Source organism: Ambystoma mexicanum, chromosome 5p, assembly GCF_040938575.1.
Source record: "Ambystoma mexicanum isolate Mex_15411 chromosome 5p, UKY_AmexF1_1, whole genome shotgun sequence".
In the NCBI taxonomy this organism is placed as follows: domain Eukaryota; kingdom Metazoa; phylum Chordata; class Amphibia; order Caudata; family Ambystomatidae; genus Ambystoma; species Ambystoma mexicanum.
In genome coordinates this window covers 729,479,482-729,506,470 of record NC_090930.1, presented here as the reverse complement: position 1 = coordinate 729,506,470, position 26,989 = coordinate 729,479,482, and the positions used below count along the sequence as shown (strand labels likewise).

The following is a 26,989-nucleotide window of genomic DNA, read 5'->3' as shown; positions in this document are numbered from 1 at the left end:
TCAGGCTGTGACAAAACAGACCTTATCCAGGTGGATCATTCTGGCAATTTCGGAATGCTACAGACTAGCAGGCAAGGATCCTCTGGAAGGATTAAGGGCCCATTCCAGCAGGGGCATGTTTTTTTTTATTTGTTCCCTTTATTGTTTTGGTTTATTTAAAAACCTTTACAAAATCACAAAAATATCAAACTTTGATTCTACAGAAACAAATGAAAAGTAATACAAGAATAAAAATACCCAACTATTTAACTGATCAATCCAGAAATTTCCAATTATATATCAGAATTTTCAGATCCACAAAATCTAAAAAAAAAAAAAAAATGTCCCCTCATTAACTAAAGTCACAGATATTTCTTAAAAAGGTTGTTACATGGATTTTTAAACTTGTACAATTATCATGTAGCATTCTGTACTGTATAAATTCTCTATTCACTTCATTAGTTGAGACTACAAATTTCACAAAATTCCCTAATCTTTGAGTCTTCAAATGAGGGCAAACCAATAAAATAAGTTGCAAAGTTTCCACAACACCAGAGATTTTACAAAATCTGCAGCATGGACCTCTTTCTGAGGCACGATTTCTAATACATTTTATTTGATTGGTGGGTAAAACATTAAAGCGAAGACGCATAAAATCATTACGCAACCGCTTACACGGATATTTAGTAGCCTTCCATGACAGGTTGCCATTTCCAAGTAGAACAGGCAAATTTATACAGTTTTGAATCTAAGATTTTACCTTTCGTTCTTTGCCAATCAAAGCCCATTAAACTGATCTTCACTTTCTCCAGCATGGGGTCTGGCATGGATTCACATGCTCATGAATTTTCCCCGTCGTCAGGCCGGGAATCCTCGGTATAGAAAAAATCAGTATCAGTTTTGTTTCTGATCTGTCTTTCTCAGTAGTAACCAATCACTGGTCTCTGGGTCATACTGCCCCCAGCCAATGACTGCCCTCTCCCTAAGCCCCGCCCCTGGCAGCCATCCTCAGATTTTTACCGCACGTTAAAGTGTTGGGAGTCCTCGTGCTGTAGCTCTTGCGCTTTTGCTGCGTTTTCGCACTTTTTTCAGGAGATATTCTAATTTTTTCAGTTAAATAGAGCCTCAAGCTCCACCGTTTCTACATCCGATCAACGGGGATCCGTTTCAGAGTTTCTACGGCCCTCAAGGGTGTAGTTTTCGTCGAGTTACGCTTTTGGAGGATTCCAGAAGTTCCGAGGCCTACCCCGGACATGGCCCAGGAGAAAGGGAGCTCGACGCTCGGGAAGCTGTTCAGGACCTGCCCTGGATGCCAGCTTCAGAACGTTTTCAAGGAGGACGAGCATTCATTATGCCTCTACTGTCTCCATGAGGACAAGACGCACAAGGAAAAGGACTGCGCATTTTGTGGGAACATGTCGGAGTAGACCATGAAGGATCGCCACCTCCGTCTTGCCAACTGGCTGGAAGGTAAGAGCCCGCCAGGCGAGAAGAAGAAAAAGAAGTCAGAGCGGTCTTCTAAGTCCTGTGAGGGTGCCCCGGCGACGGGGGCCCAACAAAAGGCTAAGCACCGCAAGTCCGCGGGCACCGGGAGCGCCGAACGGTCGGGCTCCTTGGCTGCCAGGCAGGGCGCATCCTTCCCGGCGCCATCAACCACGAGCCAACGCTCTGGCTCGGGTAAGAGGAAGTCCGAGAACCCGGCAAAGCTTCTGGAGAGGCCCCGGTCGATCTCGAAGATTCCAGCAGAGGGGGAGCGAGGCTCGGACCCACCCCCCAAGGTGAAGGCCCCAGGCGTACAGAAGGTGACGTTGGCCTTAATTCATCCTGCTAAGACCTCGATTGAGGATGTCGCCGCGGCCCTGGCTCAGCCTGTGGAGGCTACACCAGTGGAGGCGCCCTCAGGTACCAGTCTCCCTGCCACCGTGGAGGGAGTCGTCTTTCAGGCCCATCGAGAAGACCCCCATGAAGTCCTCGTTGGAAAGGGTGGGGGAGGGGCTGGTGGCCATCGTGGATACGGACACGACCTCTGAAGAGGAGCTCATCCAAGTCGTGGAGGAGGCCCAGCCCATCGGGAGGGATCCCGACGAAGGCGACGACGAGGGCAACAGTGTCGCAGACGAGGCTCCTCAAGAGCCCTCGCTCCCGTAGTTTCCGGCCCGCAAGACACCTCAGCGGCCATTTTGTCAGCCATCCAGTCCTTCTGCTCGGAGATAAGGACTAGGTTGCCCCTTCCCCCGACATCTGGGATGAGGGGCTCGCCCTCCTCAAGAACCTTGCCACGGATCCTGCGAAGAGGGACCGGTAAGAGAAGAAGTACCGGGTCCCCGACGCTGCCCCCTTGGGCGCAACCTACCCCGGATTCGGTCGTTTTGGCGGCGGCCAAGAAGAAAGCGGGGGGGGGGGCATCGGCCTCGACTTAAACCACCCCGCCGGACGGCGAGGGTAGGAAGCTGGATACGATGGGACGACGGGTCATCTCATCTGCAGCGACGACCATCAAGGCGGCCAACACCCTGGCCATCGTAGCCCGCTACGACAGAATGATGTCCTCCTGCATTTATCTGGTGCGCCACTGCAGACTTCGGATGCGGCCCTTGCAAGAATTCCTCGACGCCCACTGGATCCAGACGACGGGCAGCTTCGAGGACAGGATCCCGCTCGATGAAGCGTTCCGTCAGGCGATACGATGGTGGGGTGTCCGCTCTCATCTGACGGCGGGAACAGGTTTCCTAGCCCCGGCCCACCAGGTGACGGTGACGACGGATGCCTCCCTGGAAGGTTGGGGAGCGCACACCGGGGGTCTCCACGCGAGAGGCCTTTGGCTCCCGGAGGAGAAGACTCTCCACATCAACATCTTGGAGCTCCGTGCAGTGTTCTGGGCCCTCAGGTCCTTCCTTCCGTCCCTCAAGGGCAAGGTGGTGAGGATCTTCACCGACAACACCACCACGATATTTTACATTCGGAAGCAGGGCGGAACCAGATCCCCTGCCCTATCCAAGGAAGCCCAGGATCTGTGGCATTGGGCCGTCGCCCAAGGGATGTTTCTGGTGCCCTTTCATCTGGCAGGGATAAAAAACACCATCGCCGACTGACTCAGCAGAGAGCTGCGCTCGTGCCACAAGTGGGAACTGCGCCAGGATCAAGTGGACCGACTATTCCGACGATGGGGCGAACCCCAGATTGATCTCTTCGCGACGGCGGCGAACTCCAAGTGCCGGAGGTTCGCCAGCAGGTTTCCCCAACCGAGGAGCATGGGGCGATGCTTTCTCGTTCCCCTGGGACGGCCTGTTCCTTTATGCGTTCCCGCCGTTGCCGTTGCTACTCCGGCTCGTCAACCAGCTCAAGAGGTCCCGGTGCAGGATGATCCTCGTCGCACCGGCGTGGCCGAGGCAGATCTGGTTCCCGGACCTTCTGGACTTCTCAGCGTCCACACCAGTCAAGCTGCCAACGGACGCGGATCTTCTCTCCAGAGAAGGAGGCGCCATTCTTCATCACAAACCAGAGTCGCTGAACTTGCAGGCCTGGCTACTGCAGCACTAGAGTTTGGAGGATACGACATCCCGGCCGACTGCAGAGAGGTTCTTGCGAAGGCCAGGGCATCCTCAACTCTCAAGTGCTACGGACACAAATGGAAGAGGTTCTCTGTCTGGTGCCGTGCACAGAAGATTAACCCTCTGCGGATTATGGCCCCTCAAGTATTGCCGTACCTATTGTCCTTGGCCAAGGCTGGCCTATCTCACGCTTCCATCAAGGTACATCTGGCTGCCGTCTCACCAGAACTACAGGACGGGCGTCCTTGTGGTCTCATCGACTGGTGAAGGAATTTATGAAAGGACTGTTCCGATCATTCCCGCCGGTGAAGGCCCCTGCCCCGGCGTGGGAGCTCAACGTGGTGCTGACTAGGCTCATGGGGGCCCCATTCGAGCCTATGCATTCAGTGCCGTTGAAGTTTCTGTCGTGGAAGACAGCATTCCTCATGGCCATCACCTCTGCACGACGAGTGGGAGAGATCCAGGCTCTGTCTTGCAAGCCTCCATACTTGACTTTTCACGACACAAGGGTGGTGCTGAGGACGCACCCCTCCTTCATGCCCAAAGTGCCGTCGGACTTCCACCTCAACGAGCCCCTGGTGTTGCCAGTTTTCTTCCCGTCGCCTTTGTCGCCGGCTGAGAGGACTATGCACTCGCTGGATGTAGCTAGAGCGCTGCAGTTCTACGTGGACCGCACGAAGAGTTTTCGGAAGACATCACAGCTGTTTGTGAACTTTGGACCTGTGAATCAAGGGAAGGCTCTCTCGAAGACTTCCATTTCCAGATGGCTCTCCGGCTGCATCATGCAATGTCACCGGTTGGAAAACCGAACGTTGCCAGGCCGTCCGAGGGCCCATTCGACCAGAGCGATCGCTGCTACTACGGCGTTCCTGTCTGGTGTGCCCCTGCTCGACATCTGCAGGGCTGCTACGTGGAGGTCTACGCACACCTTCACGAGATTCTACTGCGTCGACCGGGATTCCAGGGAGGAGTCCAGAGTCGGCCAGGCAGTGCCGCGCAACCTGTGTGCCTAAGGTGAGCCTGATGAGGAGGTAAGAGTTGCTTAATGTTGAGTTGTTGTATTGCTTGATATTGAGCCTTTTGCCACCTCCCGTGGTTGTGCATGTGTATACTGCTATGTATTCTTATATTCATGAGCATGTGAATCCATGCCAGACCCCATGCTGGAGAAGGAACAAGTTACTTACCTGTAACTGTTGTTCTCCAGCATGGGTCTGGCATGGATTCACATGCGAACCCTCCCGCCTACCCCTCTGCGGCTCTTCACTTGGTCATACTGCCACTTCACGTGCTACCAAATCTGAGGATGGCTGCCAGGGGCGGGGCTTAGGGAGAGGGCAGTCATTGGCTGGGGGCAGTATGACCCAGAGACCAGTGATTGGTTACTACTGAGAAAGACAGATCAGAAACAAAACTGATACTGATTTTTTCTATACCGAGGATTCCTGGCCTGACGACGGGGAATATTCATGAGCATGTGAATCCATGCCAGACCCATGCTGGAGAGCAACAGTTACAGGTAAGTAACTTGTTCCTTCTCTTTGGGAGAGGAGCACTTCCAGTTTCGGGTGCTTCCTTTTGGGCTCAGCTCGGTGCCGCGTGTCTTCACGAAGATGATGTCGGTGATTGCGGCCTATCTTCATCTACAGGGTATCCATGTGTATACTTATTTGGACGACTGGCTCTTACCCAGCCCTTGTCTGCTGGCAGCAGCGGGCAACCTCCAGTCTTTCCTTCAGCTCCTGTTCCATCTTGGGCTGTCGGTGAACTGGCGGAAATCCTCCACGACGGTCTCACAGGACCTGATTTTCCTGGGTTTTTGTTGGAACACGATCGACTGCAAAGTGTATCTGACTGGGGACAGAATGGCGGATCTGTTAGCCACGTGTCAGATGTTTGCGCAGTCGGAGAGCATGTCGGCCTGGTGGTTCCAGAGGCTTCTGGGCCTCATGGCCTCGTGTGTACTGGCTCTTCCTCTTGCTCGTCTCAAGATGAGACGGACCCAGATGGCTCTTCGGAGTTCCTGGCGTCAGGCTGTGGACCTGGATTCCAAGCGGATAATGATTCCAGATTCCATGAGAGTGGACCTGGATTGGTGGTCATCTCTCAGCAACCTGTCCGGGGGCGCAGGGTTTCAGGACCCAGCCCCCACGGTGACGATCATAACGGACTCCTCCCTTCTTGGGTGGGGTGCGACGTTAGATCTTCTTCAGGTCTCGGACCTCTGGTCGCCTCAGGACAAGCTCCTGCACATAAATCACTTGGAGCTCCTGGCGATCTTCCTAGCGCTAAGGGCGTTCAGACCGCTCATTGTCAACAAGGTGGTCCGCATACGCACGGACAACGTGGTGTCAATGTATTACATCAACAAGCAAGGGGGAACGAAGTCTCCTCCCCTCATGGGCCTGTCCATCCAGATATGGGAGTGGGCCGTGCTTCATGGTGTCTGGCTTGTGCACATCCCGGGCCAGTTGAATGTCACAGCGGATGCCCTCAGCCGGCAGACAGTGGTCAGCTACGAGTGGGAATTGAAGGCAGAGGTCCTCTCATGGATTTTCTCACGTTGGGGCACACCGGAGGTGGACCTCTTCGCTACGGCGGTGAACAAGAATCTTCCTCTGTATGCCTCCAGGGGGGGCTGGGAGCCTCCTCTCTGGGGGATGCTCTCGAGATTCCACGGCACAACATGAGAGCTTACACCTTCCCGCCTCTGCCTCTAGTTCACCGTGCGATCTGGAAGTTGAAGAACTCAGTGAACTGTTCCCTTCTACTCATAGCTCTGTGGTGGCTGGCCAGGTTTTGGTTCTCAGAACTTCAACACCTGTCGGTGTATCTGCCGATCAGGTTACCAGTAACTCCCGATCTTCTTCACCAGGGGGAACAGCAGATGTGCACCCCTCCCCACAATCGCTCAGCTTGGCGGCATGGTGCCTGAGTTCAAGTCTTTAGAGCATCTGAATTTGTCTACGGATAACATGTGCATTATCCAGGAAGCCAGGAAACCATCGACCAGATCTCAGTACAAGAGTAAATGGCTCAGGTTCTGTCATTGGTGTTTGGAGAAGAAGTTGGATCCAAGGGTGCCCACGATTGACACGGTGCTGTCCTTCGTGTCCTTCCTAGCAGAGTCAGGGGTTCATGTTCTGTCATGCAGGACTTACCTTTCAGCGGTTTCCGCTTATCTTTCTACAGACCAGTGCTCGTATTCTCTGAGTAACCCAGTGGTTAAGAGGCATTTTGCAGGTTTGATACGCCTCTACCCTCTGGTTCGTAGTCCGCCCCTGCCGCGGGGCCTAAATGTTGTCCTGATGGCGCTGTGCCATAAACCCTTTGAACCAATGGCTACGGTGGACCTCAAGTACTTGTCTTGGAAGGTGTCCTTTCTGGTCGCCGTTACGTCGGCAAGGAGAGAGAGTGAGCTCCAGGCATTGTCGGTGGAGCATCCTTTCTTGGTCTTTCTCAAGGACAAGGTAGTCCTTCGGACAAACCCGGCCTTTCTACCGAAGGTGGTGACCGAATTCCATCTGAATCAATCGATCTCCCTACCGGTCTTTTTTCCGAACCCTGCCTCTGAGGCTGAGAGGGTTCTACACTGTCTTGATGTCCGAAGAGCTCTTAAGTTCTACCTGGACAGGACTTCTGAGCTTAGGAGTTCTTCTCAACTTTTTTTGACCTTCGGTAACGCCCAGGGCAGGCAGGCGTCTAAGGCAACTATTTCTAGGTGGATCGCCGCCTGCATCACGGAGTCCTTCACCGTCCAAGGGCTGAAACCTCCTAAGGGTATTCATGCACACCTGGTGCGGGGTAAGGCAGCCGCGGTTGCTTTTCAGAAATATGTCCCCTGGGAGTCCATTGCTAGGGCAGCTACTTGGGCCTCCCCATTTGCTTTCTGTAAGCATTATTGTCTCGATGTGAGCTCAAGAGCTGGCGCTCAGTTTGGTCAGGCAAATCTCTTTCAGTAAGGGGTATTTCCATCCACCCATAGTTCCTGTAAGGAGTGCTTGGGAATCTCCCATAAGTATGGAGGAAAGGGGACGGGACGTAGGAGTATTACCAGGTTACTCACCGTAGTGACCACCTTACTCCTAGTCCATAGTCCCCTTTCCTCCATACGCCCGCCCGCCGTCCCCTCTAATAAGGTTCCTCTGTTATTGCTAATGGGTCTTTGACCTGGCGATAGAAAAGGACTGATGGGCGATGCGCGGGGCGGAACCAAGGTGGGCGGGGTTACGGCCGCGTGCTGGGCCCTGCGCAAGAAAGAGAGGAAGGACACATTTTGGGAAAAATGTGGATGCTTTTTACAAAGTGCTCCGGTCCCATCCCACAGGACAGAGAGATGTCCCATAAGTATGGAGGAAAGGGGACTATGGACTAGGAGTAAGGTGGTCACTATGGTGAGTAACCTGGTAAAACTCTTACACTCAAGGTTTCTTGAATAAACAATTATTAATGTATTGATCCGTCAGTTAGAATAAGCCTTCTTCAGAAGGGAGCAATATAACAGTAAGACTCAAATACACTACTCTTAATATCTCTAAATCAGTCGATACCCTTTTGAGATGACCCGTAGACACTACCTACACCCTCAGGTGACTTCAATTGCTGGGGTGCTGGGGACATTAATATATCACTGTTGCGTTTAGAACATATAGTAATAAGTCAAAATAAAAGATTATGTAGAACAAACAAGATACCACAAATATTCTTAAGCAGGCAAATACTTTCAGATCCTCCCCGATAAGTCATTCAGTGGAAGAAGCGAAGCCAAAGTCAATAGGCAAAAGTCTGTGAGCTGACGCACTTCTTTGTAGGTAGGTAGAAAGTCTTTGCACAATGTTTTAGAAGTCTTTGAAGAAAAGAAGAATCAAATTTAGGGCCACAAGCTGATTAGACTTTATAGTAGTAGCATCTACAGTAAGAGGTAAGTTCTCTCAGACTTTGTACAGTACTTTTTAAAATGAAGAAAAGATGCAGCAGATGACTCCTGTTCAGCTCTGCAGATCTCACTGTTCCTGGGCCTCACTCATGGGGACAAGAGGGAGGACGTCAGGGGACTCCTACACTGGGACGGTCAAAACTCACAACTGGCAAATTTCACTTTTATTGGCTGTTCAGTGTTTCAGCCCCTCGCATATACCGCAAATAGCAACACCACGGTTCCTGGCTGTCGAGATGGACTTTCCTTGCTTCTGGGGTCCCGCACTCTGTTGAGGGGGTTAAGGCTCGGACAGCCCTGCTTCCTGGGAGTCCGGAGGATCTTCCTGGAGCTCTAGCCCAGCTTAAAAGCAATGCACACAATCTGGTGTTCCTCTCCCTGGATATTCGGTTTCCAGCAGCAACTCTGTGGCAATTCAACCAGCTCCGAGATGGATTTCCAGGTGGCTTACTTTGGAGTTGATTGGTCCGACCAACTAAAGGGAGAAGTTGTCCTTGCAGGGGCTTCTCTGTCGATGCGAACTTGGCGTTTCGGCACTGCAGCATGGCTACACCGGGCAAACCAACGGTCCAGGAATTGCAGCAGGCCTCTTCTTCAAGTTCTTCTTTGGTTCTTTCGTCCAGTGGTCGAATCTGCCTTCCAAGCTAAAAGCCTTTTTATTCAGTTCTCTGCCATTCATTCCAACCTAGCTGTTAATCACCCAGCAGGGTGGTTGTCCTTGCCGGACAGTCAGCCGGCCAATCACCACAGAGTGGATTTGAGTCTCCTAGGAGAATAAGCACAGTGAGTTTCTCGCACCTCCCTCACTTCCTGCCTAGCCCAGACACCCTGGAGTCAGAGGCGGGCTTCACTTGTGAATCCCACCAAAGGCAAGGTGAACATTGGGACCAAACCTGGTTTGGCGCGCAGATTAAATCTCAAGAAGGACCTTTCCACAAAGAAATGGTGAAAAAAGAAGACCGGGGCCATTTTCACAAAAATGGCACTCTGGGTGCTTTACTGCAGCTGCCAGCGCAGCCTGCGGTAAATACACACCATGGTAGTTAAAACGAAACCACTGCCACCAGCCATTCAGTGAGAAAAGGGTAACCCACAAAATTTTACGTGAGAAGCTAGACTAAGGGGATACTAGGTAACCCCTCCAGCACCCTATTGTAAGATAGTGTGTGCTGGGTCTAGAGAGTTACAAATGTAAGTAAAGTCAATTTCACTTTACTGCTCTGGGAAACGGTAGTTCATCCCAGAGAAAGTATTTAAGCCTTTGGGAAATATGAAAGACTTCCTTGTGCCAATGCACTGAAGGTGCTGTGTGACACAATGTAAAAGATGACGCCTGTGGAGTTTGTCAGACTCAACAACCAAAAAGAAACACATTGTACAAAATCACATTAAAATACATGAGAGAGTGGGGAAAAAAAGGGTCTCACTCTCTCCAGGTAAAAAAATCAGTTTCAAAATCCAGCAAAGTTGTTGGTGGTCTCAAAGGTGGAGGGAATTAGCACATTTCTGCAAATTCTCTCTAACACCGAGAACAGCTGGAAAGGTGCTCCATGACAAGAGGCGGTCAATAAGGAGGGGGGTGAAAAGTTTGAACGTTTTCTTTGCTTAATTTATAGAATGCCTCTAAGTATTGAGCCATTATCGCTACTTTTTAGGTAACGCATGGAGAATACTCTGTTTAAATTCTGCCTGCTGTGCAATACTAAGTTCGCTTGGAAGGACACACACATGGTGTGCAACAGTTGTCTTTCAAGGAACCTAGATGACTCTCGATGCTGAGCATGTGAGTTGTTGAAACACTTAAAAAGCATAGGACTAAGCACTAGGCAGCCTGCGCTATACAGGCAAAATAATTGCTGGAAAATTGACCGCTAGACTGGGTGAACTCTAACCCGACAAAGCAAGCATCAGCTTCGAAAGCGACAGAGGCCCAAACTAGGTAGGAAACATTTAAGGTTTCCTCAGAGCTGGACCCCCGCTCCGTAGTACCTACGTTAAGTCGTACAGTGGGGGCATCCTCTGGCATCCAGAGGGCTGCACAAAAAAGAACAAGGCCAAAAAAAGGAAATAGGATAACGCACATAGCACAGCACCACCTAGTAACTATCGCTGGAAGTTCACCTCCAGTTCAGAGCCAAATCAGCAAAGCATTGTGTATGCAAAACAGCCCAAATGCAAGCCTTTTGCTCCAGAAAATTGTCTTTGCCTTGTAGGGCAATGCTATTTTTCACATAGCTTTATAGCCTTTGGACACATTTGTGACTTGATTCAAAAACGTTTTTCCACTTTCACATTTTAGTTGAAAGGTATTTTTTTCAAGCCTTATTAATCGCACCAGCAATGGTTTCTAGGTGGCACTGTGGCATGTCAGACTTGGCTCAAATAGATTTTTCTACTCTCATTTCAGGTGAAAGGTTTTTTCCTTCAAGCCTTTTTAAACAAACCATATCTTTGCTGGTGTCCACAGCTCAGCTGCAATATATATTTTGTGTTTAAGACGTTGCAATCATTCCTCATCAAATCTCGATATGAACTGTCCAATTCTATTGTCAAGTATCGTATACAATTACTTACTTTTAGGCGAAACCTGGTTGTAATCGTAAACATTTTATGAAAAGTGTGCCTAACACACGGAACACTGCTTATTTCTTGTGTCTTCCTTTCTTGAACGCCATAAAACTTCGGCGTCATTGAGTTATGTGAAGGATGAGTAAAATAACTAGTCTGTGTTGCATGGCCACATTATGCAAACTGAAGCGCCTCATGTGGTGATGGTGGTCCAGTTTGAATGCACAGAAAATATAATTCCAACAATTGTATGGGGCAGACACCATGCAAATTAGGGAATTCATGCCCGCAAATACAGCAGTTCCATGGTTAGTATTACAGAATTGCCCTTGTCCCTTTCTGTAATACAAATATACCGCCACTTGCCTGACAAAGGGCACAATGCTGTCGGTCCTTCAGGGGTACAATGTCTACAATTAGTAACAGCACATTGTAACATATAAATAGAAAATCCAACACAAGTTCATATTTGTGCTCCAAAGGTATGTTTCTGAAAAAGCAATAGTTAAGGTATGTTGGCACAATTGCAAAATGTAGTACTAGTCTGCTTAATTTGTGTATTTAAATATTTTTATTTTTTCTGTGTGAATCAGTGGGTTTTGTATTTTTGGATGTTGGTGTCCTCTGATCTCACTGCTCTTTAAATAAACCTAACAATTGCCATAATGTCTGCATGCTTTAACAAATGTTAAATAATATCTGGTCCTGACCTGGGGAACATGTAATTGTTTACTTTGACACAGTACTGGTTGCCTTCTGGGAACTGATAAAACTGTACCTTTAAAACAAAAAAAACCCACAAATATAACAGTTCAAACCCAAGAGTCTGGCATTACCTGCCAATTTAAAGACCACTCAAAGATGCAATAACTTGAAAGTTGTGTTGACTATTTTATGTTTGAATAAAATCAGATTTCCTTTGTGCAGCTGCTGATTCCCAAACAAGCAGCGCACGCTCTGTGTTTTCTGATGGGACGCTGGTGTCACGGACACAGCTCCAAGAGTTCTTAATGCTTGAAAACTGGATGCATCCCCACAGTTTCCTGAAGAGAATAGAAGGTAAAAAATAATAATATTTCTAAATGTGATGTTGGTTTGACAATACCTACATGGAGTGATGTGTGGCACCTAGTTAAACACAAATGTTACGATGCAGAATGCTTTTAAGCTTGAGCCACCGTAAGCTGTCAATCCTTTGAATGGGAGCAAAGGAATTGTTTTTCATTTGGTATTCGCAAATGACCTCGATGATATGGCAACCAAATACAATGAAAAAACATCACTTAATGTGATGTGTGGTAGAAAAGAAACCTATAATCAAAGTTTAAAAAAGGAATGGGAGCCTGTCTGCAGGCACTGCACCACTTAACTGCAGTCTCACCCCAACCCTTATGCATACACCAACTTATACACTTCAGTCTCTTTTCCCAGCTGGAACAGGCCACAAACCTATTGTTGGCTGACCTCTCTGAACCAAACTGTGACTTTAAAAATCAATTTCCAATTTTTTTTGGGATCAACATTGCGGGGGGGGTTCGGTCCCGTCCAATTGCTTCCTCACAGGTCCTGTATTACGTTGTTTATGACTCAACGGACTGGCTTTAAATAATGATTCCAGGATTGCCGTGGGTGATTTTTTTTTTTTTTTTTTTTTTTATGCGGACCCCCACAAGCTGCCTCTGTAATTCATAGGTTACGGCATCACTTGGCTAGCTGTACTGTTTGTAGCTCTTTTTCAGTGTGCCCTTCGAAGGTTTTGCCCCACTACATGGAGGTCTTCAATACCATATCCTCTCTGTATACAAAGATTTTGATGCAAGAAAGACAAAGGTGAGGCGAATTTTGTTTTTTCCCCGATGCACGGGAACCCAGTGATTTGTTCTTCTCTGGCAAGGCACTGGTGTTATGATGCAGCACAAGCAGGTTTGGCCTTTGTGGCAATGGTGGCGGCGAGTCTACAGTACACCTAACAAGAGCATCTGAGTCGACGAACAACAAAGGAAGCAGTTAACAGCTCTGTGTTCCATTCAACGAGAAACACTGTCCATTTCAGGATTGCCCTTCAGTTCAACAGCCTGTTTGAACAAATGGATTTCCACTTCTGATTCTATCATTGAAGAGCAGAAAGTAGTTTTATATCTTGACACCCACACATCTATCGTTACGTCACAACTATCCAGGTATTGCCTTTTTATTCTGCTCCTTCTTTCCAGGTTTGCTGTACTGCCCTGAACTTTCCCGTTTTTCCTTGTGTCTATCCTCATCCTGAATTTCCTGTTCTTAGTCCACTTGCTCCGGTGATCAGCAGACCTGCCCAAAAGTTCTTCCTTTGCTGGATCTTTTTAAGATGTTGCCAAGCCAACTGACATCCGTTCACCCTCCATCATCACTGAGGTTTTTTCCCCCTTGGTGGGATTTTTCCTCTGCATTAGCACCTTTTCTCAGCATGCTGCTAATCATGCAGGTATTGTGATGTTGCAAAGGGTTTGCCTATTTCTCATCTCATCTTGGAACAAACAAGCTATCCAGGTGACACCCGTCGCTGACATCTAACAATTCATTCTTTAATCTGTTCCAAATTACTTATTGTAGGTATACCTGCCAGATCTGTAGGGATTGTCATTTCTGGAAGAAGTTCCAAGGCCCTGCTGTTGTTTTCCAGTAAAAAGCCCAGGGTACAAGCAGCTACTTCTGGACTTGGCTCTGAGGTTGTGAAGGGCTTTGATTCCCAGACCTTGTCTAGTGCCTCTCGGGATACCATGCATGGGATACACACCCCAAGAACATGTCCTGTGTTGACGCACAGGAATCTCTGTTGTCTCCGGCCTTCTGTTCTTCTCTAACTGTGCCCCTCTCCCTCTGGGTCTGTCCTCACTTTTGTCCCATTCACCCAGATCTGACAATTGCCGAATACCTCTATTTCATCAATGGGTTTCCCATTCATGCCCACTAACAAATTCATAATGACACTTATATGCGGATGTGGCAGTTCTTATAACCATATTTCGAGTGGATTGTGTCCTCCAATGTATTCCTCATCTTAGATGTATTCCATGCAGCTTTAGCTGCTTCAGAAAAATATTTTCAGCAGAGGGCGCTGTGCGTCGATGTCGTCGAGTCGATGGTCCCTCGAAGGCCACCGTTGAGGGTGACTTCATCTGGTATACAAGTAGCCCGCGCGGCACCCGTTGGCCTCAGTTCCGTTTTTCCGCGGTACACGATGCTTCAGAGATTCGGTGGCCTCGGGTTCTGTGAAACGCAGTGAATATTACTGATATATGTCTGTCTTCATCATCGACGCCATCTACAACCCTGAGATCGGATTTCAAAAAGCGCAAATCGTGCGGTTCAAAAATGTCTATCACAGACCCGCACCGAGAATGTTTGTGGTATGTATCTCGGGGAAGGCCATGACATGGAGGCCTGTACAAAGTGTCAGGCGATGACGGGGAAGGCCTTGCGAGAGAGGAGGGGAAAACTACAGGTAGGTTGTAAATCCAACCGCAAAGCCTCTTGCGTCGAGTCGAGGTCCTGTGAGAAGTCTCCTCGACGCGAAATGCATTGGTCCAGGTCCCTAAGCGATTCCCATCGCTCGTCGTCTTTTGACAAAAAAATCGAAGAAAAGATGCCACAGGTCCCCCTTCACCTCCACCTCGTCCTCGGACGAATCCCCAAAAAGGATGAAATGCCCCACAAAACATTCTTTCTCCGAAGAGTGGGAAGCATTCAGAGTCAAAATGATAGAGGTGTTCGAAAAAGCAAAGTCTCGGTCCGCACCTTCTTCGGAAGCCGGCCGGGAGCGTCATCGCTCCGACACACGCGCGCCCTCGAGCCCGGGTGATCGAAGAAGGAAGGATAGAGAACCTTTCAGGACGCCGAGCGAGAAAGACCGCTCGAGTCGAGTCGACCATTTGAGGTCACCGACGCCATCCGAAACCCAACGCACCTCGAAGGGCAAATCTTTGAAGAGCGCCTCGACGCCCTCGAAGCCGGCTCCGTCGACGACCACTATTATGTCAATGCCATTGACGCCTCTGTCCACGTCGACCCCGTAGCCCTCGGCGCCAAAGGCTCCAGTTCAGCCAATTCAGCCAGAAAAGGGGAAAGAGAAAGCTGCAAAGCCTGCAATGCCTTCAGGGCCCACTAACGCACCTCTCACACCTCTCCCAGCAAAGGTTTTTAAACCTCTTCCTAGGAAGGAATTTTTCAAGTCCCTGACCTGAATTTTTGAGGAACAGGAGAGATCTGATGAGGAGAGTGTACCCTTTGGACTGGAACATGGCACCCCAAATGTCCCAGAATGCCTGATTTCGGAAGAAATCAGGATGAGGTACCTGGTGGAATCCTTGCATAATGCAAGTGCCATTGATAAATCTCCTGAAACAGACTTTGGCAGACCAGATCCAGGAGAGCATGCCAGTCCCTCATACCGTCAACTAATGACAAAAGTGGTTGATTATTTACGATGGGCTAGACCACCAACCTAATTCATCCAGGATGATTTGACTGATATATTGGACCATGGTCCCACCAAGATCCAATACTACCCTTTCATGTAGCCTTGCAAAATAGGGTGGCCAACAATTGGGAGATTCCGGATTCTATTCCTCCAGTGAATAAATCACTTACTTCAAAATACGGTCCTGCCAGTAGCGACCCCGGCTATCTGTCTAAACATCCCACTCCCGAGAGTCTGGTGGTGCAGGCAGCCACAGCTTCAAACAAAATGGCGTACCCTTCTATCCCTCCGGACAGGGACGATAAGCGTGTGGATGGCTGGGCACGCAAGATATTTTCAACTGGGAGTATGGCATTAAAATCACCCAACTCACTGGCCACCAGGGGGCGCACGGATGATGCCAGCCTCCGTGTGAGCTCCTAACCCACGGGCCCCTGCAAGTGAATTGAGCCCCCACTTTGGCCCCCCCCGTGCCCGACAACGACACCCAAAGCCATTGGAAGCGCCCCCCCACCCCCTGGCGAAACCCCGGCCGAAATCGGCCCTTTCCTTCACGAGGAAAACTTCGGAGGAATCGACCTCCCCCCGCCGGCAGAGACGCAGACACGGGAGAAGGCCGCGGCCCAAGGCGCTGGACTCCGACCTTGCCCCTCATCGAGGAAGACCAGTGCGGCACCGGGGCTCCGCAGAGGGAAGCGGCGGACCGTCGCCCGCCCCGGAACGTGTGGAAGGTCGGCCCCCCCCGGGCCTTCAAGAAGCGGACTCCTCGAACGGCCGATCCCACACTACCAGGGATCGGCCCCGTAGAGGTGAGTGCCCGCCCAAGCGTAGGGGCCCCGAACTGCACCGCCCCGGCGGAGGCCAGCTCCGCCCGTTTAGGCGACAATAGCCGCACGGACAGGACCCCCCCCCCCGCACAAGCAGGAGTCCCGAGCCCCCCAGGCTCTGACTGGAGCGCGCGGCCCTAAATTGGTGAAAGCGCCGCGGCCCCACCAGCTCACGCACCGGCTGCAACGCGGGCTCCAACGAAGCTGCGCCGCCCGCCCAGCTGCAAAAGACCCGCGCACCTACGGGAGTGGAGGGAAACATCGCGGCCTATACTGCCCGTGGTGGAGCACAACTACATATCCACGGTCGCCCCCCACGCAGCATAATCGCCAACACGTGACAGGGGAGGCGGAAGGTTGGGCCCCCACTCCTGGGGCGTGTGCCCTCTTCTGGAACGGCCCCAAGCTACGAGCAGAACGGAATAAGCACAAGAGGCCCGACAATTGGAAAACAGGGCATCACACGGTGGCGCTTGCCCCCCTCCAGCATCTGCACCTCAAATCCTCGCCCTGAGACTAGGAACCACACACCTCCGCTAGTGCCCTGCTACAGGACGACGCCGACGCCCAATACCCCCCGAAAAGACGCTGAACCAGTCGAGGGACATTGATCAGTGCGGAGGGTAGAGCCCCTGGAAATAGGGCGTGTGCCCACTCCCGCCAAACGAACCCACGACGACCACCACCACCCGGGTACTCTTCGACACCCACCAAGTGCCTCTCATCACAGTGGTTCCGAGGGTAAGGCCCCCGATCCAGGGGCGTGTGCCGCCTCGTGGGACAGCCCTCCATGAACATACCAAGCAAGCTTGCCAAATACGCCTACACACCGCCAGCCCAGGCTCCCGACCCTAGATCAACGATGTCGGTAGAAGCCATCGAAACGGGTGCAGCAGCTACCAAGGGGGATATCGCCGCCCTCTTAACCGAAATTCGAAACATGGGCGCCAATCTCTGCGGCAAAATGGATAAGATGACCCAAAGGATAGATAATATCGAGGGGAGACTCGAAGGGGTCGAGAATAACCAAGCCTCTATTGACATTCTAGAAACCCAAATGGAGCTCAGAATACGGAACATAGAAAGGAAGGAGGACGAGATTCGCCTAAAGATAGACGACTTAGAAAACAGAGAAAGAAGAAACAACCTAAGGTTTTTCGGAATCCCGGAGAGGGAAGGGGAGACAGAAGAAGACCTCAAGCAAACCATACATGACATCGTCAAAATCCTGACTGCGGATGAAGACATTGATGAACTCAAGACCGAGAGAATCCACAGAGCAGGCGGCCCCCCAGGAGGCCCGAGATCAGTCCTTGCCAGGTTCCATAGATATCAGGACAGAACGAAGATACTCGCTAAGGCCAGGTCTGGAGGCGCTCTTACACTTGGGGGAGCCCAGATTACAATCTTCCAGGACCTCTCATCACTGACACTGGCATTGCGCCGCTTATGTGGTCCCCTTACGAGATGGCTAAAAGAGCAGAGCACGAGATACAGGTGGGGATACCCCTTCTCCCTCGCATTTGAACACGGAACCAGAAAATTCCTACTACGCTCTGAAGAAGAAATTCGAGAATGTATTGCCGACCTCCTCGGACAGGCCCCGGAAGAGGGGACTCAAGGAACATCAACCCAGGAAAGGCCACGCTGGGAACTCCAGGGCCCGAGAAGAAAACGAGTAAAGGGCTCCAGAAAGTACAGGCGGCCCAACGACACACCTGAACACAACCAATGACATACTGGTCCAACCGCTAAATCCTGACGAACCAGGCTTTCAAGACCCTGGCAGGGAACCCACTTACTTAACAGATCATCGCACCCCCGAGCTCACGGTTCTGCCACACGGGGAAGAAACTGCCAGTCCAGTAAGAAGAAGATCCCGGAGATGACTGACTCCTGAAACCGCATGTATCATAGAAAATGATAGCTCGAAGTTGGAATCTCTGTTGTTTGACACACTGTTGTTTGTTATGTAATTACATGAGAGGGGGGGTGGGGGCTCAAAAAGGTTACTTCGATACTATAAGTTAACGGGGTCGTACGGTTACGACCCTCACTGGTGGTCCGACAGTGGACCGGTTGTTCACATCCAGTCCAACTCGGACGCCGTCACGGACAGTTACAAACCCTCACCGCAGGATTGAAGATCGACGCGATGGAACAGAGGGTGATGGGTATGAAGTCCAATACCCTACGGGGAAGGGGAAGGGGAGGGAAATGGGAAATGACAGATAGGGGCACATATAATGCCACTTCCAATACGGCAATTTCTTACAATGGGCTTCGCGACGATGCAAAGAAACTCCACAGACGCACTGATGTCATACAGACATGATAAATCAAATGACACGCAGGGTAAACTTAAAATCGGCACGCTGAATGTTAAGGGTCTTAATTCCCCCACCAAAAGATCACTGGTGACAAGAGAGTTCAGGAGGGCTGAACTAGACATCCTTTTCTTGCAAGAAACTCGATATAGCAGGGGAGAGGAGAGGAAGGTTCTCTATGCCAAGCTGGGATCGGAATATTGGGGCTCCAGCCCGTTGAAGAAGGCAGGAGTTGGCGTACTAATCAACAGAAAGATTCAATTTGAACTCTTAAAGTCGTGGACGGACGTCAGCGGTAGAGCACTAGCCCTGGTGGGCAGCATACAGGGCACGGTTGTAACCCTCGTGGTAATATACGCCCCCAATACAGGCCAAGACAGATTCCTGCAGAAGATAATACCTAAAATCATGTGCGAAGCAGAAGGCGAAGTAATTATCGGAGGCGATCTGAACACGTGGATGGACCCGGAACAGGATAGACAATCGGGCCGTTCCTCTACGCCCCCGCTCACCGGTCCCAGACGCCCATTAGCCGCAGACATGATGACCGCCTACAACCTCATCGACGCATGGAAACATGCCAACCCCAACCGAACTGGCTTTACCTTCTTCTCAGCGCCCCATGCAACCTTCTCCAGAATAGACTATGTATACCTAACCGCTGACCTCATCAGGCGATGATTGAAGCCGTCATAAACCCCGTCTCCTGGTCGGACCATGATATGGTCACGGTCACCCTCGACCAAATGGCCTTGCCGCGAAGAAGCTCCAAATGGCGCTGCAATGAAACCCTCTTCAAGGACCCCATCTTTCGAGAACAACTAGAGCAGGACATTACCCAATACTTTGCGATCAATAACACAGGGGAAACCTCTATGAACACAGTTTGGGAGGCAGGCAAGGCGACCTGGAGAGGACTACTTATCCGAGAAGGAGCAGCTAAAAAAAGAGAGAGACAACTAATAGAAAACAGGATCCGCAACGAAATCACACAACTGGACCACGCGGCACAGACGACCGATCAGGATAGACCACGAAAGATTAAAGAGGCCAGCGCCAAGAGAGGAATTAAGACAACTGGAGGCGGGAAGCATAGCGCGCAAGCTACAGCATCTGAAGCAGAAGCACTATGAACATGGGGACAAAGCAGGTGCCCTGCTTGCCGCAAGACTACGAGGCCAACGCCAAGAGAGGTGGGTGCCCACGATTCAAGCAAAGGAGACCTCTGACGAACCACTTTCTCCCAGCGTCCCTGAAGCTTTTGCCGACTTTTACGAAAAACTATATTCAGCACGCGCCCCCCTGCACATGGAAGCTGTAACTGAATACCTGGAGCGGGCACCCTTGCCTACCCTTCCAACGGATATTGCACTCATATTAGATGACCCCATAACGGCAGAGGAAATCGAAGAAGCTATCAAGAGGCTCCCAACTGGGAAAGCCCCCGGAAATGATGGATACACGGCAGGGTTCTATAAAACCTTCAAGGATGCCCTCCTCCCATTCCTGGTTGCCCTATTCAACAACATCCTATCTTCCGGTGTGGCACCCGACTCCTTCTCCGAGGCGCTGATAACAGTCATCCCCAAGGAGGGTAGGGACCCAAAGTTGTGCGCCTCCTACCGCCCAATATCCCTATTAAACATTGACGCCAAAATCTACACAAGAACCCTGGCTGCAAGACTGGAGTCAAACATGCCTGCAATAATCCACAACGATCAAGTAGGCTTCATCTTAGGCAGACAAGGAGCAGACTCCACCCGGAAAACCCTTCACCTAATCCACGAGGCCCAAACTTCACAGAGCAACCCAGTGCTACTTTCGATTGATGCAGAAAAGGCATTCGATAGAGTCGACTGGCTATTCCTCGAGGCCACATTGCAAAAGATAGGCCTAGGCCCCACACTCCGACGAGGGATCAAAGCAATTTATAAGTCTCCAAAAGCATCGGTCTCCGCAAATGCCCAATTCTCCCGATGGTTCCCCCTCAGCAGGGGTACAAGACAAGGTTGCCCTCTGTCGGCGATACTGTTCGCACTGTCCTTAGAACCTCTCGCTGTAATGCTACGAGCTGATCCTGCAGTGGAAGGAATTCAGGTGAACGGTAAAGAATATAAGTTAGCCTTGTACGCGGACGACATGCTGCTCCACCTGTCAAACCCAACGTCCTCTGTTCCGAGAGCGATCCAGCTAATAGAGGAGTACGGTGTACTGTCGGGATTTAAAATCAACAAATCCAAATCTACTCTCTTTCCACTCCATGAACCATCGCCGGAACACCAGAGCGCCCTTGAGCATCTCGGGCTGATGGTCGGAGGCCCGACATTGAGATATCTGGGAATTAACCTAACGCGACACCTCGACGGCCTCTACGAAGCCAACTTTCCCCACCTCCTCGAGGCTCTCAAGACCGATCTCAAGAAATGGAAACCGCTAACAATATCTTGGATGGGACGCTTGAATGCTATCAAAATGGTGTCCCTCCCGCGGTTTCTCTACCCCTTTCAGGTACTGCCTATCACAGTTCCGGATCAATTCTTCAAGCAAGCCAGAAAGGCCATCCTACACTTTCTGTGGAACGGAAAGAAACCCAGAATCCCCTACGATGTCTTAATACTGCCGAAAGAGCAAGGAGGGGTTGGCCTACCGGACATAGAGCGCTATTATCAGGCCACACAGCTCAGGATCTTAATCCCACATCTGCGAGAAAGGAAAGACCTCCAATGGGTCCAACTAGACAACAACGTTCTACGCAGTGTGACTTTGGCAGAGTGGTTATGGGTCCCCAGATCGAAGCTATCGAAGAAACTGCGCAACCACCCAATACTTGGAACGATGTGGAACATATGGAGGAAGGGGAGAGCAATGTTAGGAGTCACCACATGGCCCTCGCCACTGAGCCATCTTTGGTCCCCTGGAATTAGAGAAGAGATCCCGGAACATGCTAGATATCAATCCTGGTTTGATGCCGGCCTCGAAAGGGTCGGTCAGCTTTGGAGAAAGGGGAAATTCATTTCGATAACAGAACTAGAGGAGGCCCTCCAGATCCACCCGATACCAGTTTTCCTGTACCTACGTCTGAAAGGCGTCATATCCAGAAAGGAATGGAAGGAGACCACGCAGAGAGAACTAACGCCCTTTGAAATGATCCTAGACACAACTACTACCTCCAAAGGCCTAATAGCAAGAATGTACAGAGCCCTAATCACCAAAGACAACGCACCTAATTATCGTCTCAAAGCTAGATGGGAACGAGACTTTGCCAGAGAGTTCGACCAGCAAGCCTGGAATAAAATATGTGAAACACCAGCCAAAATATCAATCGCGGCCCAGTACAAATTGCATGCCATAAAATTACTACATAGATGGCAATACGACCCACAAAGATTGTCCAAAATGTTCCAGACCTCCAGCCCTAGATGCTGGCGACATTGTGGGATGAACGCCGATTACTGGCACATGTGGTGGGCTTGCCCCAAAGTCTGCATTTACTGGCAGGAGGTCCTGGGATGGATCAAGCAGCTGGAAGGCATAAATAGGGAACTGTCACCCCTCCTGATCCTGTTTGGCCTCGAAGAAGAAGAGGACGAAATGACAAGAGTGAAAGGTCTGATATCTCCCCTCCTACTTGCAGCAAGAGCTGCCCTTGTGATAAAATGGAAAGCCCCTCGCCTGCCCAACAAAGGACTGGATACAGATTGCTACAAATATCTACAATATGGAGAAAATAACAGCCATATTACATGACAAAGCGGCGCGACAGGAGGAAGTCTGGCTCGATTTCGCCACAAAATACATCCCATGCTTGACCATGAAAGGATCGATCCACCAGGGAAACTGCCCCTGATCCAGGCTACCAACCATTGCAAACGGAAAGACCCACTGCTGGCAACCCTTGCGTGTCACAGACCACACAGGAGAACAATGCTCGTAAGAGGATCCAAGAGACGCGTCACGCAGCTCATTACGACCCAAAATGCCAATGCCCCGAAGGAAGTGGACATAAGGGATAGGGATAGGGAGAGGGGGGGGGACGGGAGGGGGGGAGAGGGGTTTTTTTTTTTCTTTTTTTTCTTTCTCTTCTCTCTTCTTTATTTGCTTTACTCTTTCTTCCTTTTGCTTTCTTCAGGAATAGGGAATGTTAATGTTGATAAATGTTGTTAAGGTGGAAGTGGAAAGTCTAACGAAGTCTCGCCCAATGCGCGATGTATACCCACCTGTATGCTCATATTTCTTGTTAAAAACCAATAAAAGCCAAATTTAAAAAAAAAAAATCACCCAACTCCACATGTGCCTTGGCAAAGTTTTCATACACTCTGTGGGAGTGCATTGCAATGGCGGCGGCACACATACCAGAAGGGGATGAAAGGGAAGAATTCCTAGCCATTGTTAGAGATGGAAAGGAAGCCATGCAGGAATCCCTTCAATCTGGACTGGACACTGCAGATAGTGTGAGCAGGTCCATGGGCACTAGCACGGTAATACACAGATTTGGGTTTCGCACCAGACGTACAGAACCGCCTTCTGAACATGCCCTTTGACGGGTCTCACCTTTTTGGCAGCAAGGCTGACGAGAGCCTTGAGAGGTTGCAGACCTCAAAAGCAGCTGCTAAGTCTTAAGGAGCTGCTATTAGACAACCTCAGCCTTTTTGTGCACCAGGACAATCTTGGAGGGGACGATCCTATCGTTACTACTCATATGGAAGGGGGTGAGGAATGGCCAGTCAAAGGGGCAGAAAAAGGCCACTCGTGGTGGACGAGGAAAACGTGCAAAGCCGGCTTCAGCTGCAGCCTCTTTGCCATCAGCGGCCGCAGCAACCACCACAAAACCACTTTGAGGACTTGCATCACAAGACACCGGTGGTAGGCAGGCTGTCGCAGCATTTACAAGAATGGCGAGCCATTACTTCAGATGTTTGGGCTCTAGAAATAATAGCCCAAGGTTACTGCCTTCCTTTTCTAACGCAACCTCAAAACAATCCACCAGGGAGACACCCTTTGAAGTTTTCAGACCCGCTCCTACATCACAAAGTTCTAATCCTGCTGGAGAACGGTGCTATAGAGCCACTACCTGTAGCGGAGAGAAACAAGAGATGGTACTCCCCGTATTTTTTGATTCCCAAAAAGGACGGAGGACTGAGACCCATCTTGGACTTTAGAAACTTGAACAAGTTCCTCAGGAAGGATAAGTTCAAGATGGTCACTCTTTCTCAGATCCTTCAGGCCCTTCAACGTCAGGATTGGTTGGTGTCATTGGACCTCCAGGATGCTTATTTTTATGTGCCGATTCATCTCAAGCACAGAAAATACATAGTTGGTGACTCACACTATCAGTTTGAGTCCTCACATTCGGGTTGACCTCCGCCCGAGGGTCTTCACCAAGTTAATGGTAGTGGTGGCAGCGCACCTCAAGAGATGGGGAGATTCACGTCTACCCCTACCTGGACGATTGGTTGATCAGGGCACGTTCTGCCGAACAAGCACTGGATCATCTGAAAGTCACCAGCCACTTCCTCCACAAACTGGGCTTCTCCCACAATTTTAAGTAGTCACAAATGACACCTTCCCAACAGCTCCAATACAAAGGGGCTGTAGTAGACACATCCTTGGGAAAGAGCTTGCCTCCCAAGTCGAGGGCTCAATACATTCTTCAGATGGTTTCCAAATTCCAAGATGCCCAAAATCTCCACTACGACTTCTTAGGGTTACTCGGCCTCATGGCATGCTGCATCTTCCTAGTGCCAGAGACACGCCTGAGGATGAGCCCTTCAACGGGCTCTAAAGACTCAATGGTTACAGTTCTCAGGTGAAATGACAGATTTTCTCCAGATTCTGAACAAAGTTCGGCAGGATCTTCTGTGGTGGACTTGCACAGAGAATATCCTAAAAGGAGAGCATTTTTGGCAACCATGGCCAGAGATTACAGTAATGACGGACGCCTCACTCATGGGGTGGGGAGCTCATGCCAACAATCTGACAATCAGCGGTCGCTGGTCTCCATCTGAGTCCAAACTACACATTAACCTTTTAGAGCTGAGAGCAATCAGACTAGCGTTGAAGGCCTTTTTACCATCTGTCAGAGCAAAAAATGTCTTGATAATGACAGACAACACAGTGGCCATGCATTATCTAAACAAAAGAGGAGGTGTAGATTCACAACCTCTGTGCAGAGAGGCAATGCAGCTCTGGTATTGGGCGATTCAAGAAGGAATCCCTGTAACGGCAGTTCATCTAGCCGGGGAGGAGAATATGACGGCAGACACTCTGGAGCACGGTGTCCTACGAGTGGGAACTGGCTCAGGAAGTCATTCAGGAGATCTTTGCCCTTTGGGGAACCCTTCAAGTAGACCTGTTTGTGAACGGAATCAGCCAGAAGTGCGAAAGGTATTGCTCAAGGGAATTTCCCCCGAGAGGAGCCCTAGGGGACGCGTTCGTGGTGGAGTGGAATTTCCCACTATTATATGCGTTTCCTCCGGTTCCCGTCATTCCTCAGGTCATCAGGAGACTGACGGTTTGGAAACCGCATGATCCTAATTGCCCTGGATTGGGCCAGGAGAACGTGGTACCCGGGCCTTCTAGACATGACCATCTGTCCCCCGGTACTTCTTCTTCAGAGAGGGGACCTTCTCTCACAAATGGAGGGTCAGGTTCTCCAACCAGAGGTCAAGATTCTCAACCTTCACGCTTGGCATCTGAAAGGCTGAGATACAAGGATTGGGACCTTCCAGATTAAGTCATGGAGGTGTTGCTTTCGGCAAGAAGGCCAGCAACAAAATCTCTATACTGTTGCTGTTGGAGAAAGTTTTGTAACTGGTGCAGAGAAAAGAATGTTGATCCTTTTCTATGTTCTATTTCGGAAGTACTGTCCTTCCTCTTGTCCCTAGCACATAGAGGTCTAAATGTTGTAACCATTAAAGGTTATCTTGCAGCGCTTTCCATCTTCAAGCTTGTCGGAAGAATGCTCCTATTTCAAAATTCCTTTAGTAGTACAATTCTTAAAAGGACTCACCAATGTGTTTCCTCCTTACCCTTTCCAAGTACCAATTTGGGATCTTAATCTGGTTCTAAAATACTTAATGTGTGCCCCTTTTGAGCCCTTGCGCACTTGTCCATTAAGATTGCTGACATGGAAAACTGTTTTCCTAGTTGCTTTAACATCTGTAAGAAGACTGAGCGAATTGCAGGCACTGTCTTCTGGGCCACCCTATACTGTGTTCCATAGGGACAGAGTGGTATTAAGGGTTAAACCCTCATTTTTACCTAAAGTTGTCAGATTTTCATTTAAATCAGAAAATTGTTCTACCCGCATTCTACCCTCCACCTCATCCTAGTAAGGAGGAGGAAAGATTGCACAAGTTGGGCTCGAGAAGAGCTCTAAGCTTTTACATCTCTAGGCTTTCCAAGCTCAGAGTGGATAATCAACTGTTCATTGGCTACACCGGAAGGAAATTGGGTCAATCAGTGTCAAAACAAACCATACCACGTTGGATTATGCTTTGCGTTTCAGAATGCTACAGATTAGCAGAGAAAGACCCACCAGAAGGCTTAAGGGCACATTCCACCAGAGGCATCGTCTCTTCGACAACCCTTCAAAGAGGTGTTCCCATAAGATCCATTTGTGAAGCAGCAACTTGGTCTTCACTGCATACTTTTTCAAAATTCTATAGTCTGGATGCTTCCCAGTCTAAGGAGCTGAATTTAGTAAAGCAGTACTATATTCAGCCATTTAAGGACATCAAAAAATCTACTCCCTCCTCCAAAGAAATTGTCCATACTGCTTTGGGAGTCTTATCTAAGTTGAGGAATACGGTGGAGGACACAATCCACTCGAAGAACAAGTTACTTACCAAATGGTAAGGTTCTTGCGATTGGATGTTCCACCAACGTTTTCCCCATCGCCCTCCAAGCCTACCACTCTGTAGTTTTTTTCCAGGTTATTGCCACTTCAACTCTCTCAAGGCTGATACCTGACTAGTGGCACAATCTACACAGTAGAACAAAAGTGAGGGGGAAAAACAGAACTGAGGCCAACGGGCGCCGCACGTGCTACTTGTATACCCAATGACGTCACCCTCGACGGAGGCCTTCGAGGGACCATCGACTCGACAACATCGACGCACAGCGTCCACTGCCGAATTTTTTTTTCCAAAGCAGCTAAAGCTGGATGGAATACATCTAAGATGAGGAATACGTTGGAGGAACATCCAATCGAAAGAACGTTACCAGTTGGTAATTAACTTGTTCTTCTCTTCTAGGGTCACTTCGGATGGCCCTGATATTGCTGTTTGTAACGGGAGGAACTCTTCTATAATGCTCCATTGTATTACTGGACTTGACTCCAT

General features: G+C 49.8%; 1 protein-coding gene across 6 annotated transcripts in view; it reads left to right on the top strand.

Moving 5' to 3' along the window:
- The window catches only part of ENOX2 (ecto-NOX disulfide-thiol exchanger 2), a 2,107,113-nt gene that overhangs the window by 1,029,753 nt on the left and 1,050,371 nt on the right, over positions 1-26,989 (top strand). For 5 of the 6 annotated variants that reach the window (XM_069613111.1, XM_069613109.1, XM_069613113.1 and 2 more), the window contains one exon: positions 11,962-12,093. The exons of the other annotated variant lie outside the window; for it this stretch is intronic. In XM_069613111.1, coding sequence (XP_069469212.1) covers positions 11,962-12,093 — 132 coding nt within the window. The remainder of the gene's footprint in view (positions 1-11,961; positions 12,094-26,989) is intronic. 6 annotated transcript variants of the gene reach the window in all.